The sequence below is a fragment of the Trachypithecus francoisi genome, unplaced genomic scaffold (assembly GCF_009764315.1).
Source record: "Trachypithecus francoisi isolate TF-2019V2 unplaced genomic scaffold, Tfra_2.0 Lachesis_group0, whole genome shotgun sequence".
Taxonomy (NCBI): domain Eukaryota; kingdom Metazoa; phylum Chordata; class Mammalia; order Primates; family Cercopithecidae; genus Trachypithecus; species Trachypithecus francoisi.
The window spans coordinates 160,169,407-160,188,972 of record NW_022681453.1 but is presented as its reverse complement, the minus strand read 5'-3'; the positions used below and the strand labels follow the sequence as shown (position 1 = coordinate 160,188,972).

The 19,566-nt window shown below is 49.5% G+C and overlaps 1 protein-coding gene across 1 annotated transcript in view; it reads right to left on the bottom strand.

Annotated features, from left to right (window-relative positions):
• The window catches only part of SLCO2A1 (solute carrier organic anion transporter family member 2A1), an 88,401-nt gene that overhangs the window by 33,161 nt on the left and 35,674 nt on the right, over positions 1-19,566 (bottom strand). Inside the window, exons 2-3 of the mRNA XM_033212639.1 lie at positions 15,216-15,353; positions 9,399-9,561 (exon numbers count right to left, since the gene is read on the bottom strand). Of these exons, the coding sequence (XP_033068530.1) occupies positions 9,399-9,561; positions 15,216-15,353 (301 nt within the window). The remainder of the gene's footprint in view (positions 1-9,398; positions 9,562-15,215; positions 15,354-19,566) is intronic.

Here is a 19,566-nt window from a genome sequence, read left to right as displayed (position 1 = left end):
GTTACAGGGCAAGTGAGTGTGCTTGGAGAGGTTCACATCTGTGGAGAAAAAGGAGCTCAGGGCAGTGGAAGGAGGAACTGCTCTGCTCCTCTCTCAAGACTGGGTTTCCAAGACTAGTTCTGAGACTGGGGTTGGATGTCCCTTCCTATACTACCACCTTGGCACTAGAGGGGGCCCTAGGGAAAATGCCTACTTGTATTGAGGAGGTTGTGCCATGAATGAGCTGGGCACAAGACGGTAGGCTCACTGTGCATGCCCAACAAGGCAGGGCGCTATATTGCTGGCCAGGGGCTTTCTCTTCCACTGCACACACTCCCACACCCTAGCCCAGCACATGGTCTGGCACCAGCACCTGGCTCGGCTCATCATCAGAGCTGGTTCTTTAGTGGATGAAGGGAAGGAAGACATACCTGAGGGAGCAGGATGCAGCTCAGAGCCATTTAATTTTAACATTTAAAGAAATGTGAGCTTAATTAGTACTCCCCCACCCCCATGGGTGTAAGGCAGAATTTATTATTCACAGATTTATTCAGTAAGCTGATGAGAAGCTCTTTGAAGGGGGAAAAACAAAAAACAAAAAAAAACGTTAGCGGAGCCAACATGAGCTCATCAAAAGCCAGTCTTGCCAAACCAACCTCATTTCCTTTGTTAATGGGGCTCCTGACCTAGCAGGAAGCCATAACATGGTGTTACTTGACTGGAAGAAGCCTTTTGACAAAGCCTGTCATGATATCCTGCTAGACAAGATGGGGACACGTGGCTGGGGAGTCCTCAGGGAAAACTGGCTCAAAGCATGCCTAGCTCGGGTGCCCATGGGCCAGCGTCACCCAGAAAGAAGCTGCTCTAAGTGCATGCCACTCAACACTCGTCACGGACTTTGGAGAAAGAAGGAAACTGCTTATAAATGTGTGAATGACGTGGATGACACGAAGCGGGGAGGATTAGACAGTCCAAAGGCTGATAACTCAAAATTAGACCCACGGCTATAAGGAGGGACTCCAACCAAGGAGAATGATTCCTATGGGGAGAAAATATGAAACTGGACCATAGCTTCAAGGAATTCAGCTAGTCAGCAGTTGGAAGGGTGACACCTGGTTTGGCACAATGTATGGGGACAAGTCCCTGGTGTTTTGACCACAAGTTCACAATTCCAGCCTGTGAGGAGGACCCTCAGATTCAGATGTGAGCCTCCCTCTGTCTTCTTCCCAGGGAGACCACCCTGACAGCACCACACTAGGCCTAGGCAGCTTGGGCCCCCAGAGGGCTGGAAGCCTTATTTTGTGGGGAAGAGTGAAGGCCAGCAGCTCAGGACGCAAAGGCTCTGGGCTATGCGATGGCTGTTTCAACCACTGTGAACTGATGGGCTGGTTCTGCATGGTTCCAGCAGACTGACTTCGGCCTGATGGAGTAGAGTATAGGAAGACAGAATTCAGGGAAATCTAGGAAAATGAGTGACATGGGAGAGAGGGAGGGGCCATGACTGGATGTTCACATCCAGGCAGCCTTGCAGTTCCCATCCTTGGGCTTCAGCTTCAGATGCCTGAGGGCAGTAGTGGGCCTGGCAGAGGGAACTATCTGGTCCAGAGATTGGCAAACCACAACCTGTGGGCTGCGTTCAGTTCCCAGCCTGTGTCTATCAATAAGTTTTATGCGGACACAGCCATGCCCACTTGCTTATCTATTGTGAAGGGGAACTTTCGGGCTGCTACAGCAAAGTTGAATAATTTCAGCACAGACCTCATGGTTCACAAGTTTGACATATTCACTACCTGGCCTTTTACAGAAAATGTCTGTTGACCCCTGGTCTAGTCCCATGGTGTTCAAACGCATCAACCACCAAATCTTTCTGCAACCAATGCTTCTGGAGAAGCACAATGTATGAGACAGACAAAAGCAGGTGTCATCAAGACAAAACAACGAGAGGGGAGTATGGGGTCCCCTGCTCATACCTCTCCACACTCCAGCCCCAGGCCAAGAAGAGGCCAGGAAGGGGCTCTCCAGAACATTCCAGAGCACCAGACAGCCCCCTTAGGTCCTGGTTTGTGCGTCAGTCCTCTGTCACACTAACTTCTCTTTGCTGTTTCCCTCTTTTAGATTTCTGAGCCTCACATCCTCTCTGACTGTGTCTAGTCCAAGCTCTCAATCTTGAGAAGTCCTTTTGTTCCTGAAAGAAAGAAACTATCCTTGTTGTTTCCAACCTCCTGGTGGGTAGTACGCTGCTCAGTCGGGCCCAGTGGTTCCCATTTCAAGGCTTCAGGGCCACAGGAGGTACCTGTGCACACAGTCAGTGTCCCAGCTCTACAGTTCTACTAAGTGTGGCAGAAAGAGCAGAAAGTTCCTCCCTGTCTCCCTTGGGGATGCTTGGGGAGCTCAAGGCATCTTGCAGGGAGGATCAATGGTTTCTTTGAACCACATTTCCCCCTTTCTGTGGGGCTTTCCCTCATTCTCAGCATTGTTCCCAGGGTGCCCAAAGCCACTGGAACAGTAGCCAGCTTTCCTTTCTACCCTGGATACTAACTCCTAAGGAGGTCATCCTCCTGCTGTAGGTGGGCCCAAGACATGGTTGAGATCATCCTCCTGCTGTAGGTGGGCCCAAGACACGGTCTGCCAGCCTTCCCAGAGAAGCGACTCTCGGTGGAGCAGGCTGCAGCTTGCCTCCGGGACCCTTCCCACAAGCAGACCTGTCACTCAGCTTTATTCCTGAGCAAGGGAAATGACCAGGCATGCCTGAGGGGCCACACTCAGGTCTCCACCAGGCCTGTGCTAGAGACGCAGAACGAGGGGTCCAGTTTCCAGGCGAGCCAAAGGGAGTTGTGCCTTGCCCATAAAAACAGATGACAGAAAAGCCTGACAGAGTCAGCTACTTTTATGTCACGGCTCAGGCTCAGGCCTTCAGAGAGGCTGCCGCGCCATCACCATGGAGCGCAGAGCTCTCCCGCCAGTTTCCAGCCTCGCTCTTTCCCGGGCCTTCTCCACCGCAGTCTAGTGTTTTCTATCATTTCTCCATGTTTATTTCTATTCTTTCCTACACCACACGTTTAAAAAATGTTCCACATCAAATCTCATTAAGTTTTGTTCTGCTCATCCATTCAGGGCTCTATTTCTCTCAGTCGAATTAATAACACCCATGTGTTTTGTGATTTTCTCTGTTGTTTATTTTATCTTTCTTTTTGAGTTAAATAGATCCACTGGCCAGGTTGTGCAACTCCCACTAGGATGGCCCACCCTGCCCTCCACCAACACATACACCCTTTCTCCTCCTTCCTTGCACATCTGCCCATCCCTACCCTCCAACCACCTACCAGCCCACTTGCTTCCCCATTACAGGCACCCCACCCCACCTCCATACCCCCCACACACGTGAACACACGCTTCCCCCTCACAGGCACCCACCCCACCTCCATACCCCCCCCACACATGAACACATGCTTCCCCCTCACAGGCACCCACCCCACCTCCATACCCCCCACACATATGAACACACACTTCCCCCTCACAGGCACACACCCCACCTCCATACCCCCCACACATATGAATACACACTTCCCCCTCACAGGCACCCACCCCACCTCCATACCCCCCCACACATATGCACACACACTTCCCCCTCACAGGCACCCACCCCACCTCCATACCCCCCACACACGTGAACACATACTTCCCCATCACAGGCACCCCATGCCACCTGCATACCCCCACACATGCACACACATTTCCCCATCACAGGCATCCCACCCCACCTCCACACATTTCCCCCATACCACCTCTTCCCTCACACCTTCCCCTTTACATACACCCCAACCCTCACCCCACAACTCCACTCACACATCCTCATACTTTACTCTCCTCTGCCTCCTACCCCAGTCCTTCCCATCCCCACACCCCCCCAACATCTCCACATATGCCTACCTCCCCTCTGCACCCACACACCTCCTCCCCACACTCAGCTTTCTACTCATAGACACACCTCCCTCACATACACACCTATACACAATTACCCACAAACACACTCAGGCTGCCCAAACCATGGGTGCCCCTCTTGTTCCTCCAGGGCTTCCTAGCACACCCATCTCACACCATAGGTGGGTGTTCACTGTGGAAAGGCTGAGCTCCCTGTCCTGACCAACTCACTCAGGATCCTGAGGCTCCCCTGCCCTGTGCCTTCCCACCGGTGACCTTCTTTCCCAGGGACACCCTTGGGATGTGCAAGCCCAGGTTGGGGATGGCAAGTTCATGAATAAAGGACTGGAAAGTGACTCTTCTTTTTCTTTTTCTTGTCTGCTCCAAAAATACAGTCATCCCCCGCCCCTCCTAACCTCCAGGAAGCTTCCTGCCTGCAGTATCCATTGTCTGCATGTGGGCAGACTTCCCTCTGGACTTGGCTGAAGGATCGTTCACAGGTTACACCTAGTCCTACCAGACACTGGTTTCCGAAGCCCCTTCTCTTATCTCCTGGGAGGACTGGTCTCACGTTGGCCTGTTTCCCATAGAGGAAAACCTCTCTGCGCCTTCCAGACGTGGTCTTAGAGGCTTTGGCTGGATAGCTCGTCTTTTCTCTAAAGGCGCCAGGGCACATTTCCGGACCCCACTGACATTTAGAAAATCTAAATATCCAAAAATGTCTTCATGGCCTTTAAAAGAATTAGCAATTAGTTGTTAAAGGTCTCTGTGATTCCCAAAATGTTTAGCCCTTCTTTAACTTTTTTTCCCTAAAACACATTGCTGCTCTTCATTTCCCATGTTCATTTCTGGAGCAGCTTTACTCCAAGAGGAAGGAATCAGTAATCAACACAAGTAATAGGTCTGAGTAACAGATTTCAAATGCCACAACAAGGGCAGGCAATTAGAAATATGCTGAGCAGGCCGGGCGCAGTGGCTCATGCCTATAATCCCAGCACTCTGGGAGGCCGAGGCGGGTGGATCACAAGGTCAGGAGTTGGAGATCAACCTGGCCAACATAGTGAAACCCTGTCTCTACTAAAATACAAAAAATTAGCTGGACCTGGTGGTGCGCACCTGCAGTCCCAGCTACTCGGGAGGCTGAGGCAGGGGAGTCGCTTGAGCGCGGAAGGCAGAGGTTGCAGTGAGCCGAGATCATACCACTTCACTCCAGCCTGGTGACAGAGCCTTGATTACTGTTCAGGCTGGAGTGGAGTAGCATGATCATAACTCATTACAGCCTCAAACTTCTGGGCTCAAGTGATCCTCCCACTCCAGCCTCCCAAGTAGCTGGGACTACAGGCATGTGCTATCATGCCTGGTTAATTTTTTCTTTTTCTTTTTGTAGAGATGGGGTCTCACTGTGTTGCCCAGTCTGGTCTCGAACTCTTGGTCTCAAGCAGTCTTCCTGACTCAGTCTCCAGAAGTGATGGGATTACAGCATATCTGGCTTATTTCATTTTAATTTTACTCTCAGAACACACTGAAAGTCAAGGTATTCTTGCTCCCATTTTATAGATAAGGAAACTAAAGTTCAGAAAGGTGAGGAAGCTTGCCTAAGAAGACTTGGCAGGTAAGTGACTGAGCTAGGATTCAAATGTTGAAGTCCATATGGAGGTGGGGTGGGGGGCATGTCCACCCATCACACCAGGCGGCACCAACACGAGGATCTGGGAAGAGAGCACAACAGCAACCTAAGCTTCCACCAACAGAAATCCTAAGGACTCATATGTGAGGATGCAGCAGGGACTGTGCCAAGGGAGGCGCCCTGCTCCAGAACAGAGCAAAGGACCTATGATGTAGACCAGAAAGAAGCTGCCTTCAGATGCCCCCAGGCCACCCAGCCCATAAGGGGTCACACTCTTCACAGGAAGTAAGGTGCTTTCTCCTTTGGGATCCAGAGAGTCTACTAGTTTATACAACATCACATATGTATTGTCCCTACCACTGTGGGGACAAGAGCCACCACTCAGTGATTACTGCATGTGACAGCCAACAGGCTAAATTGTGAACATGCATCTTCTCAGCCCCTGCAGCCCTACGAGGGCTATAAAATAGACACTCAGGGATGAACTGAAACGCAGAGCAGGGAGGAAGTGGCTTGAGCCCACTTGGGAGTCCCAAAGCCCAGATTCAGACTGAGGACTGCCGAGTTCCAGTAGACGATTCAGATTCACACTCCCACTCAGAGTGGTACATTTAATGAAATGCATTTGTTCCTGATGACCTTGCACGATTCAAAACTAAAATTCCCATATGAATACATTTGAAGTAGGAGTCACATTTTAAGCTATTCCTATGAAGTAAGACTTTATAAATATTTTTATTTGCACATATTAGCATAGCACACTCACGTGGTGCATTGGTACCCAGTGTGCAGCTGCAGCCCCAGCTAGATCGCATGGATGAGGTTCCTGGGCCAAAGTCCTCCTCATCCCACCCCCTGGCACCAAGAAGATACCCGAAGGTAGCTCAGCTCTGAGCACTTCCAGCATCTGCTTCTATCACAGCCAGACTGAGGGAGACTAGTGCCCTATTGTTGCCATTAGAATTTGCACCAATGAACAAAAACTACAAAATAGCCCACTCTTCTGGCCTATGGTGCCCCCCTGAAGCTCTGAGAGGCAAGCTATGGTCTTTTCAGAGCACTTCTGTCCTCTATCAGAAGATTTTGGCTTAGAGCATTGAGGTCAAGGCTGGAACGGCACAATGTTTCCTTCTGAGCTGAGAGGGTCATGGTGGGTTGAACCCAAACTCACTGATTATTCCTAACAAGGAGCAGAGTGAAGCCATCCTAACCAGTCTCCCATGGCTGCTCAGTGTGAGGCAAATGCCACTGGGATGTGGGCCTAGGCTGCGGCAGCCGACTTGCCAGGCTGAGCAGGCCACGATGTGTGGCGCCTGGCAGGAGGCCCTCCCCTCCGCCTGGCCCCAGTGCCCCAGGCTCCCTTGCTGATTTCATTATCCCAGTCTTCACGTGATGAGGAAGGGCAGGGATTGTGGCTCTGGAAAGAAGACAGTGCAGCCAGCCTGGCCACACTGCTCTCCAAGAAGATAGCCAGCAACTCCTGACTCGCTTCAGAGCTGGTCTCAAGCTCTCATTAGATCAAGAGGGAGAAAGTGTATGGCAGGACCCTGGGGCTCATTATCTGTCTTCATCCTCTGCCCACTTGAAGCAGGATTCAGCCCCACAGAGTCCATACATTTATGAGAAATGATCAGTTCACTGGCGATTTATAAAGAGGTGGGGGAAAGAGTTCCATGACCAGAACCCAGGAGACATTTCATCATTAGACACCCCCGTTCTTGCCCTATTCTTTTCCTGTCCCAGGCACTTCGTTCTCTCCATCATTGGCCTCACAATCTTAAGGGATGCCCTCTATTATTCTAAGTGGTTCATCTCTTTAACCTGGTCTACATATCTGAATGAAAAAAATAGCCTGTTTTCTAAGCAAACCAGAATCAATTATTCCCTCAGCACCTCCCTGAGTGGCTCATTTAACCTCAACTCCAATACAGCGGACTAAGGGTGAGCATATATGAACTAGTCCTCTCACCAATGTGCATCACAAAACCACAGCCACTTTCCACAGTCCTTAAAACAAGTGCAAATTCATCCTAAGTCAACACATTAACATAAAATTAGTTCCAAAGCAGTGATTGTCCTGGGTGCTGAGTAAATGTAAATGCCAAACCACTCTGTAGGGCTATTTCCTAACCCTAGTCCACATACAATTTCTACAAGGAAAAAAAGCCCCTGCAAACGGCTCATGGTCAAACATAAGGAGGTAATCCACCATGAACAAGAGCAAGCAGACATAAAACAATAGGAGAATTAACATTCTTAAAACTTGAGCTAACAGAACGATCTGAAAAAGAGTATAATATAAATATATTTAAAATAATTGAAGACATCAATAACAATACAAAAGAAATCATAAGGAAACACCAATAAACTGTGTCTACAGGGCAGACAGATTTGAACAACTATTACAAGAACTTTAGGAATTAGCAAAATATGTAGTGTCATTAAAATTTATAATGTCAAAAATGGGCCTGACACCAATGAACAAAGCTGGAGAGAGACTAAGTGAACAGAAAGTCATACTTTAAGGAAATCACCCAGGATGCAGCATAAAGCCCTGAAAACTATGAAAGACAGGTTAAGAGACAAGGAGGCCAGAAATGAAAATGTGAAGCCATATGTAAAAGGAGTTCTAGAAAAAAGGATGAAGAAAATAGGGGTGTGCAATATCAGGAATGTTTTTGGCTGAAAATTTTTCAAAATTAAAGAAAAACTCTAATTTTCAAAAGAAATAGCATATCAAACTTTCTAACAGATAAGTGAAAATTAAGCCATACTCAGATACCTTATGGTAGACATACAGAACAACAAAGAAAAGAAAAGAACAAATATTAAATAGAACTAGAGAAAAAACAGGATACCTAAGAAGTTATGACAATTAGACTAATGGAAAAGTCCCAACACCAGAAGATAGAGCCATGGTACCTTCAAAGTGTTGAGAAGAAATAACCATTGATTTAAAATCTTGTTTGTAGCTAAACTGTAATTCAAGGGCAAGGGTAAAATAGAGGTGTTTTCAGACAAAGACTTAGAGATTTTCTTACTCATAGGCCTACTGAAAGTAACACTAAAGGATATCCTTCAGGAAAAAGAAATAATCAACAGCATGGGTGAAATGCAAGAAGCAATCAATGGTGAACAAAGAAACCAGTAAACTTGTGAGTACATAAATAACCACTCACTTATTTATAAATAACAGAATAGTAACAATTTATAATAATGACCACTGTGGGGAGGTTAAAGACAGGTAGAATAAAAATATGGGTCAACAATAAGTGGAAAATGAGAGAGGATGGTGGGCAAAAAAGCATCTAGGATCCTTATTTTGCTCTCTTGGAGAATAGAGACATTCATGAACTTCAGTGGTTGTTAAATCATACGTCAATGTTAAATATAAGGGTAATAGTGGGCATCCTATGTTCATGGATTGACAAACTCAACAGAGTAAATATGATCAAATGAGATCATTGTACAAGTGCACTGTCACCTAAGGACGGAAGAATGTACAAATGTCACAAAGTGCTACGATTAAAAGTGGACAAAATCCACAGACTTCATAATGATTAATGCTTTGACCCTCTTCCTGCCAAGCCCCATTGCAGAAACTGCTCACAGTGTCCCCGGGGAGGTAGAGTTTGGGTCACTCCTGGCATAAAGCACAGGGAATCACAGCAGGAGGTGAGCCATGCACTGCACACTTTCCTGAACAAACCAGAGTTCAGCTGCTCCATAGCTCTACATACTTCAGTATATTCTGAGCTTCATATGTCCTCTTCCTGGAGTGGTATCCACTGCCCTAGGAGTATCCCCACTAATTTTGTGAGATGTTCACCCATTCCTTACCCCCTTGAGGCAGGGGTTGGAGGCCACTCACCAGTGCTGGCCAAGGTGTACTGGTAGGGCTCGGAGAGGAAGTGTGGGAGGGTGAGGATGAAGGCACCTGCAGCCAGGAAGAGACCCCCGATGCCAATCAGACGTGGACGGTGCACCCGGCTGCCAAAGTAGCTGACAAAGATGATGAGGATGGCATTGCTGATCTGAGAAGAGAGCAGAAAGGCTGAGTGAGACAAGAGGCCCTGTCCTCACCCACCCACAGAGAAGACCTGACCATATCTTATCCAGGAAAACTGGAGAGGGAGGGGGCTGCCCAGTGTCAGCTGGGGCCCAGGCAGAGTTACAGTGTCAGCTTTTCCCAGAGAGCTTCACAAGGGGGCAGGCATAAGCAATTTTGGTTTTCTCTCTGTTATCAGAAACCCTTCTGGGTCTCCCTCTTCTAGACCAGACCAAAGGAAGTATCTGAAGATTATGAAAAGCTCAAAACCTAAACTTTAACCGTCTTAGAATCAAACCTTTTTGGGAAAAAGCCAAAGAAACCTCCAATCCTGGCTGGCTCCTAGGAATAAAACATGTTCCCTAATTAAACTTGAGAGTTTGTACCTAAAGTTTAGGCAAAATCCCAAGTTTAATTAGGTACAAATTAAAGGACCCAAAGACCCTGGCTTGGTGGCCAGAATAACAAGCAAGCAACATGCTTATCTCATTTAATCATGAAACAATTCTCATTTTACCTGACAAAACTGGGGCTCAGAATATTAAGTAACATGCCCATGACCATGAGGTTAGGGAGTGGCTTGAACCAGTCTTGCCTGACTCTAAAACACCAAGGCTTAACTAGAGTTGTCTGCCACCTCTTGAAGAAGAGGATTTCTGCCCAAGCAGCTCTGCTACTATCCTGCCCCTTCCCCTGCCTTGGTTTGTTTTCAATTCTGTGAAATGAAGGATAAGAACTAGAGCACCCCAAGGCCCTTCCAGCTGGAAACATGGGTAACTCCATGCTCCTGGTGCTCCCTGGAAAATGTGCTCTCTGAGCCCCACCCAGAACCAGGAAAGGGAACTGAAGGCTCCAGCATGGGGAGTAAGGTCTTCAATGGTAAGGGGATGTTGCCAGGCCTTCTGACCATGTCTCTACCAAAGATGGTCCTCTCCTCAGAGCACAGTTCACCTGGACTGGAGGAGCTCTGTAAATCTGCAGCCATAGCCCTGTCTTGTTAACCCCAGTTTCCTCCCAGCTGGAGAAACAGGTGCTCCTATGTCAGGAAACAGAAGCTAGAGCCTCAGAACACGGCTATCACTGAGGTCACCAGTGGCCTTATTGGCAAATGTACTGGTCAATGCTCAGTTCCATTTGACTCAGTTGACCATTTCTTTTATCCTAAAACACTTCCTTCAGCGTTCCCATGATACCATCCTCTCCTGCTTCCCTTCTCCTGTCTACTCTTCTCGGTCTTCTTGGCTTATTCCTCTTTATCTGCCTGAACTCTCAACATTGGGCCCAGAGCTCTGCCCCTAAGTGTGTCCAGTTCCATGGCTATTTATGCTCTGTGTGTGCTTCTAAGTCCCATAGTCTCAGTTCATCTAAACTCTCACTCCTCTTCCTCCCTCCAAAACCCCAGTCCCCTGTCCTGGTTCTCCTTGTCTCAGTAAATGGCACCTCCATCCTCCCAGTGGCTCACACAAAACACTCGAACATCATCTTGACTTCTCTCACACTCATATGTAATCCATCAGCAAATCCCCTTGGCAGGACTTTCCATAGCCACCTGGAAACCAGTGACTCCTCAACCTCCAATCCTGTCTGAATTACTGTGGCAGCCTCCTAATGGGACCCTGCCTCCATCCATGTCCTGCTACTGTTCATTCTCCACCCAGCAGCCAGAGGGGTCCTGCTGAAGTATCAGACCATGTTCCCTCAGCTCAAACTCCAGTGTTAAAAGGCAAAGGCTGTCCCAGAGCCTCCTGAGCCCTACACAGCCTGTCCCCGGTCACCTCTCAGGTCTGCGCTCTTCTGCTCCTCTCCCTCCCTCCATCCAGCCACACTGCCCCCAGCTGTTCTTTGGCCACACCAAAGAACAAAGGCATTCCCCCAGCCCCCTTTGGTTATTGCTGCTCCTTCTGACTTTAGGTCCTTAGGACTCAGTTCTTATCAACCAGATTCAGGCCTCTGCTCAGACTGAATCATCTCATGGAGGCCCTCTTCTTTGACCTCTTCATTTAAAATACACCCACATCCCCACCACTGTGGCACCGTGTACCTTTTCCCATCGGTGACTTTCTCTGTCTTCACTGCACTCATCATAACCTGATCGACAGTATGTTTTATTTCCATAAATATTATATTTATCCTTAGAATGATATATGAGCAGAGATTTTTGTCTGTTCATTCCTGTTTCCCCAGCACCTAACAGTGCCTAACATATACTTGGTGCTTGTTAAATATTGTTGAAGAAATGAATGAATGAGTAAATGGTAGACTTTTTCTGGAGGAGGACATAGTTGCCCGGGAGACCCCTCCGGCATGGCCAAGAGTGAGATGGTTTATCATCTACAGAGAAAGCGGGTGTGAAGGTGTGTGAGGGGCAGCCCCTGCAACGGTGGATCTAGGACATCCTGAAGCCCACACCTGAAAAGAGAGTTTGATTCTTCTGCTTCCTAGATTTTGTTTATTTCCTTCTTATTTCCCTATTGCTTTTCATAAAATGATTGTAAATGCCAGATCATATCAGCTATGCTGACTGTGGCTGACTTTAGAAGGCTTGGGTGAGGGTGGGTGGAGGACCCCAAAGGGGCTCTCAGGGAGGAGGGACAGAGGAGAAGCTCTTCCGCACTCTCGAGGGGCCTGCACTTGTTTCTCTGTGGGAAGCTGAACCTCCACAGGTGTTACGGCTAATGCTGGCTTAAGACCTTGTTCTCAAACTTTTCTTCAGCCACAGAGTCCCTTTGAAAAAACTGTTTTTCCCTAATATAAAACAAACCCCCCAAATGCAGCTGTTCTGGCTGAGAAGAGGGCCCCAAGACTTCAGTCTCCTTAGCCCTGGAGCAGCCCCTGAAACACTACCATGGACTTGCTGTGAGACTCTTTGAAAGCTGTTACAACGCCCATTGTGACATGCCCCTGCCCTTCAACATCTCAAACCAAAGGGGAGTAGGGGCCACTGGTGGGCAGCATGAAGGGCAGGGAGCCTCTAGGGCTCAGCCCTGGCCTTTTGTAGTGGACAAGAGAAGCTGCTGCTTCAAGCCAAGTTGCTCCATGTCTTCTCTTGTTAACTAAGCTCCTCCTCCTGCTGCTGGACTTTTATGCCCAGCCCGTCAAAGGCTTCATATCAACTCCTGGGCCCACAGAAGGCTCTCTGAGACTGGGAGCTACAGACTGCAGGTTCATGCTTCCTGGAGGTTCGCTGCACACTCCATGACCCAGATAGCCTCACCTTCACCTTGCACCAGGCCGGGCTCTCTTCTCACATCCCCCCAGGCTTCACGCATATACTGTACACAGGCAGACACATACAGAGTTGCACACAAATACTCAAACATACACAGACACAGATACACACACACACACACACACACACACACAGAGGGTTATAAGGTCAGAGGAATGAACTCTCTGATGATATTTGCTTCAAATCATGCCCACAGGCATGAGCCGAAGTCAGGTTCTTGAAAAGTTCATCTGAGACTGGGAAAGATGTTAGTGGGTGAATTATTTTTATTTTTTGATTAAACTCTATCGCTGGGAAAATAGTAAGCTCTTTCATTGCCTAATCAACCTCCTGTCTTAAGCAGATCCTGCTACAAGTCCTAGCTAGCTACTCCCAGCCCACTGAGGAATCCAATTGTTTCTGGGCCCACATTTTTGTTCCAAGCATAGGGTCAACATTTAACAAAAATTTAACCATGGGAGATCACAGATTTGGCTACCACCTGGGCTGAGGTGAAAGAGAATATTCGCCTCATATGCCAGCTCTGACTTTGATTAGTAGCAGGACTCAGAATACTGTGTTGAGAAGGATTCTGAGGCTGTGCATGAACTCAGCAGGAAAGGGACATTAGTAATTAGTGATGCCTGCCATGGCCATGGAACAGGACCGTAGTGACGCAAATGTCAGACATTTGTTTTTCCTGATGTCCGTCATGAGTGAGGACAACATGTGCCAGGGGCATTGCCAAAGTCACAGGTCAACATCGATGAGGGTCATTCTGTGTGAACGCAGGGCAGGGACACCAGGGTGCTGTCCTGGAGGAGGAGGCAACCACACAGTCAGGCAGACCTAGTCACCAGGCAACACCAGGAAGCTCAGGATAGCAATACAAGCAGACAGACAGAGACACAGGCCCACACACAGACTGGTACACAGACACACACCTGGCACAGAAAGCAGGGAAGGCACACACATGGGCCTGGAAGCTCAGAGGAGGAGGTTTCAGGCCAGCAGGGATGACTTAGACAGGCTGCAGGACTGTGCGTGTATATGTGCATGCATGTCATATGTGTGAGGAAAGAGCCCATGGTGGAGGGGGGGCCATGAAGCGAGGGACACCAATAAAGATTCCAGCAACGTTTGTTGAGGTTGAGACTGGCTGGAGCAGTGCTTGTGAGCAAGAGACTGGAGGTGCGGTAGAGAAGACAGGGATTCACAGAGGAGGCCTTAGCATGCAGCCCTCAGACAGCCCCGGGCTCAGACCCTGGCTGCACCATGCACATGATGGGGCTGACCTGGGTGGAGTACTCAGGCTTTCTGATGCAGGGTTCCTTGTCTGAGAAACGTGACTGTGAAGAGCACCTCCCTCCTAGGACTGTAGAAGGGACTGGCACAGGAAAGTGGTCCTGGGGTCACTGCTATGTGAACCATCAAGGAACGGGCAGGGGTGAAAGAGAAAGCCTTGTTCCAGCAGGAGAAGTCTGAGGAGAGGAGATATCTGCCTTCTTTTACAGTTCTGTTTTGGCCAGAAGATGCCACGGGACAGGGGCACAGGCTCTAAGTGACGGCAACGACTTGAATTTCACTAAGTCAAGGGAAGACCTCATGACGCTCCAGAGGAGCAACCGGCTCTGGGGAAGGGACCGCTGCCTGCCTCCATCCAGGAAGAGTGGCCCTGGGGAGAAGATGGAAGCCAGCCCAGGAGCCCTGTCTCTAGACTGTGGAGACAGGATGAAGGGGTTCTGCTGCCTCCGCTCACTCTCTCTCCCCAGCTTCCAGTGGCTCCTGGCAGGCCCTGCCCTCTGACCTCTTACCTCCTTTGGCTTCTTGGTCCACCCTATCTTCCTCTAACTTTAATATGCAGTCACTGAGGGATGGCGGGAAATGCTAGAAGGCCATAGAGCTCTGATCTCATCTGGGAGTCAAGGCCATTAAGAGCTCTGGCTCTTGTGGCCCTCATAAGACAGGAGACGCCTGGGCCCAGGGCTGCTGACCCACCTGAATGCCTGGAGCTTATCTTCCCTAGACTACATATGGAGCAGGGGCCCCACAGGCTGGCAGAGTGCACAGAACTCAATTAGAAGCACAGTTTGAGGGCAGACAGCCCTGCACACCTGGAGCAAGCCACTTGTACTCCTGAGCCTCAGTATCCTTATCTGAACAGAATACCTGCTGGCAAGGCTGCCATGAAGAGGCCCCCAGGTCAGGCGTGGGAGGCTCTCAGCTCAGTACCTGGCACAAGTCAGGCCTCAGGAAATCTAGCTGCTCTTACTGCACCCACTGGATCTTTGCTGTTTCATTTGCTGTTACCCGGCAGAAAGAGACATTGCACCTATGTGCACATCTCAGTCCCCTTTTCCTCTGCTTCTCCTGGATCCTATGGTCAGGGTGGTGCACAGGTGGGGTCTGATGGACTAGAACCTCCTGCTTACCTCATTCAGGCTGGAAATGAGACCCGATGAAGAACTGGAGAGCCCAAAGCGCTTCTCAATGGTGGTAAGGCTGCTCTTGAAGTAGGCGCTGTACAGGAGTTGGCAGAGCTGCAGGAGGCCTTGGCAGAGCACAAACACCTGGGGGAAGAGTGATGGGCACGTGAGGTCTCTGGACGACAAGCCTTGGTGCCCTCCCAGCTATCTGTTAGGGGCCCCAGCAAGCTGACCTCTGTTTCCTCGCCTGTTATCTAGGAGCACTTACTTCCCAGGGTCTCCAGGATGAAATGTCATCATTGCAACATTGTGTTGCACTCTGCAGGAAGCACTCCAAAAGTGCTAGCCATTCCTGTTATTACTGCATTCTCATCACTGTTGTGATATGTGGCCCAGTGAAACCACAGGGTGTTGAAGATATGACAGGGTTGGGGACTCATCCCCAAGGGAAGGGCCTAACTGCTCAGCTGAGCATCTTGGAGTATTCCCCAGCAGTACCACAATGCTCCCCAGGCTGCACGTCTGCCCTCCTCCTGTGCCCTGTGAGGGCTGAAGGCCACTCCCCATCCAATTCAGACCGCTCTTGGGAGATGAACAAGCCTGAGTCACGTGGATCCATCTCTCTTGACTTGTCTTCCATTCCCCACACCTGTCCTCCAAGGCCCACCTCTAATGCCTCCAGTAAGGCACCATAACGCAATCCCCAAAGCACCTGGTTTGAATGAATGTCCCCGTCCACGTCCTCATCTCTTATCAGGACTATCTTGGCCTCTCATCAGGAATGTCTGTGACTGACTGTGCTTGCTGCCTGCTTAATAGATGATCAAGGCCCCAGGGAAGGGACTGAGGCCATTTATCTCCGTATCTCACCTGGCCTCATACCTGGTCCCGGGGTACTGAGTAAACGTGAGTTCCATGGTGGATGGGGACAGAAAACACATCAGGGAGGGTAGGAGAAGGGTTTCATGATGTCCCCGTTTGGCTGCAGGCTGAGCTCTGGGCTCCCCCAGGTTCTCAGCTGTTGTGCTAGTCACCTGATGCTTGGCGTGGACCAGGTCTGGACCTGCCTCTCACTCAACAGAGCAAACTTTGCCAGAAAGGGTCATGTCTCTGTCTAGAGACAGAGTTTGGGGGGCATTAGTCTTTAGGGAATGGTCAGAGGAGGAGGATCTGGAGAGGCATCAGAGCTCAAATTGCCTCTTTCCTAGGTCTGACCTGGACCAGGGAACAATCTGGGCTTGGGTGTGCTTTTCCCCCTTCTGTGCCCTGGGTTTTCCCAACTGTGAGGTAACTGGGCTAAGTCAATGGTTCATAACTCAGCTTTGATTCAAAATTACATGGATGAGGAGGTGGGAGTGCCTTTGAAATACAGAGGCTAGGCCCAAGCTCAGACCTACTGGATCAAAATCACAGGAGTGAAGCCACAAATGCGTTATTTGGGAAACTTCTACCAGCAGAGTCTGGGGGGCAACACGGTTTCCAGGCAGTGGCTAGAGGACTCTTTCTGGCTCTGACCATCTGTGTAAAGGGTAAGATGTGAAAGATTAGAAAAAGAAAAGCAAGGCCGGGCGTGGTGGCTCACGCCTGTAATCCCAGCAATTTGGGAGGCTGAAGCGGGCAGATTATGAGGTCAGGAGTTCAAGACCAGCCTGACCAACATGGTGAAACCCCGTCGCTACTAAAAATACAAAAATTAACCAGGTGTGGTGGCACATGTTTGTAATACCAGCTACTCAGGAAGCTGAGGCCGGAGAATCGCTTGAACCCTGGAGGTGGATGTTGCAGTGAGCTGAGATTGTGCCACTGCACTCCATCCTGGGCGACAGAGCAAGACTCTGTCTCCAAAAAAAAAAAAGAAAAACAATCATAGACATTCCCTAATCCATAGGAATTGCCACTATAAGGTTGAAGGAAAGACAAGAGCCACATTATAGGTTATAAGCTATAGGAAAGCAGCACAGGACAGTGACAGTGATGGGGATGGGATTTGTCAACATCCTGTCATTTTCCATGGAAACAGGGCACCAAAGCTCACTCGAACCCAGATTGTTCCCTGGTCCAGGCCAGACCTAGGAAAGAGACAATTTGACTTCAGATGCCTTGCCAGATCCTCCTCCTCTAACCACTTCCTAAAGAGTAATGCCCCCAAAGTCTGCCTCTAGACTCCTTCTCTGGACACAATCCATTCTGCACCTGCTCATAGGCAATCCCATTTGCCATAGGATGATGGCCTCCAATCTCAGGTCTTCACCCAGAACTTTCCCCAGAGTGTTGCAAGCAGGTCCACCCCACTGTCTGCTGGATGTATGGATGTATCCACCTGGACACTTGTAGGTCCCTCAAACCAATCACTTCCCAAATAGGACTCATCATCTTCCCCCATAAACTGCTCCCCTTTTTCCTTCATTCCCCATCACCTTCACTCAGTTTCCCAAGCCAGAAACCAATACTCCTTCTTGATGTCCCTCCTCCTCACCCTCTGGCATTTGCCCCTCCCTGAGTCCTGTGGTCTCTTCTTGGTGTCTCCCACATTGGAGCCCTGCCTCTTCTCCAGGTGTAAGCCTTGACTCAAGCCCTCACCATCCCTCCTCAGATCACCGCAACAGCCTCTCGCAGGTCCGCTGCCTACCCCTCTCAAATCTTCCACCACACCACCCCAGAAGGAGCTTTCTCCAGCACAAACATGAGCAGGTCATGCCTGAATTAGCCTCTCTCACTGGCGCCCCACTTTCTGTAAGGTAAAAACCAACACTCTAGGAGTGATAGCCAAGATGCCACAGTCCTGGACCCAGCCTGCCTCCGTATTTTCTGCTGAGACTGATTGTATTTTGCAAAGATGGCCACACCAATCTCTGCCATCCACATATACCTCTTACAGTGACACTCCCTCGAGGGGTGGAGTCTGTGTTCTCTCCCTCTGAATATGGGCCAATCTTAGCTCCTTGCTTCTAATGAAGAAAAGTGATGCTATGTAACTTCCGAGTCTGGTCCTAAAAGTGGACAAAGAATCTGGCTGGCTCTTCTCCCCTGGGACCCTGAGTACCCTGACATTACACTGTAGGGAAGCCCAGTCTTCCTTGCTCGTGGTGAGGCCACATGTTAATGTTTCACTGATAACTCCGGTTCAGATTTTGGTCTTCAGCCAGCGTCAACCGCCAGACATGTTACTGAGCCAGCCTTCAGATGATTCCGGCCCCAGCCCTCGATGCCAAGCAAAGCAGAAATGAGCTATCCCCAAAGAGCCCTGTACAGATTGCAGATTTGTCAGATTTGTCAGCAACCTAAATGTGGCCATTGTTTTAAGCACTAAGTTTTGGATTGTTCTGGTATGCAACATTAGACAGCTGTAGCACCTGCTGCCACCTTGCCCTTCAAACACATCAAGGTCACACTCTCGGAGTTCCCCAGAGGCACTGTGCCAATGCCTTTGCTCACAATCTTCCCCTTCTTTGACTGAATAACTTCCCCTGCCCTTCAGGAGCAGCGTGGGGCCCAGCATGGAGCTCAGTTGTGTGTCTAGTTCAAGGTGGCTTCTAAAAATCCCAGCACCCTGTGCTAACTCCTGTACAGAAGCATCTGAAGGCTTGGCACACGGCTGGTGGCAAGAGTAGCATCTAGCAGAGGAATGAGGGCTGTCAAAACAACTGTGGGAGAGACGAGGGTTGACTGGGGTAGTGGGCTGTGGAGAGGCACCAAATTAGAGGCTCTTGCAAAGGCTGAGTTGACACGGCTGTCACTGATTCAGCGTGAAAGAAGAGAAGGGGCTGTTTCCAGCCTCAGGGCCAGGAAGAGGGCAAAGCCATGCATGCATGGAAACAGGGGCGGGGGGATGGGGGCAGTGTCCAGAAGGAGGAGAGTATAAGCAGATCAAGGGATCAAGGACCATGAGTTCAGTTTTGGAGCACTTGAGTTTCTGATCATGAGGCTTAGAAAAGACCAGTCTCCCTCCATCCAAATTAGTAATGAATTAACAGGAGTGACTAATCACCACCAACTTCCCCAGCTGTCTCATGAGAGGAAGATGAGGATGGTGGGAGAGGAAATTTGTCTCAGATCTTTTCCTGAAAGACATGCCTCTAAGTACAGAAACTCCCCCACTTTCTCCCCCCAGCTACTGGGTGAAAGACTCCAGCCAGAGCTGGCTCCTTTCCATATCCTCCACCCCGTCACAGAGCCAATCTGGCCACCAGCTGTTGGCCCCTGCAAGCCCTGTCAGGTCTGGGTGCCTCATGGGGTCCCTGGCAGAGGTGTTTGTATATATCTGGGCCCCTCAGTTCCAGTGGATATGGAGAGGGATCAGACTGATGGCTGCAAGGTAGAAAAGGGCAGGGAGAAAAGGCAGGGAAAAGGGAAGTAA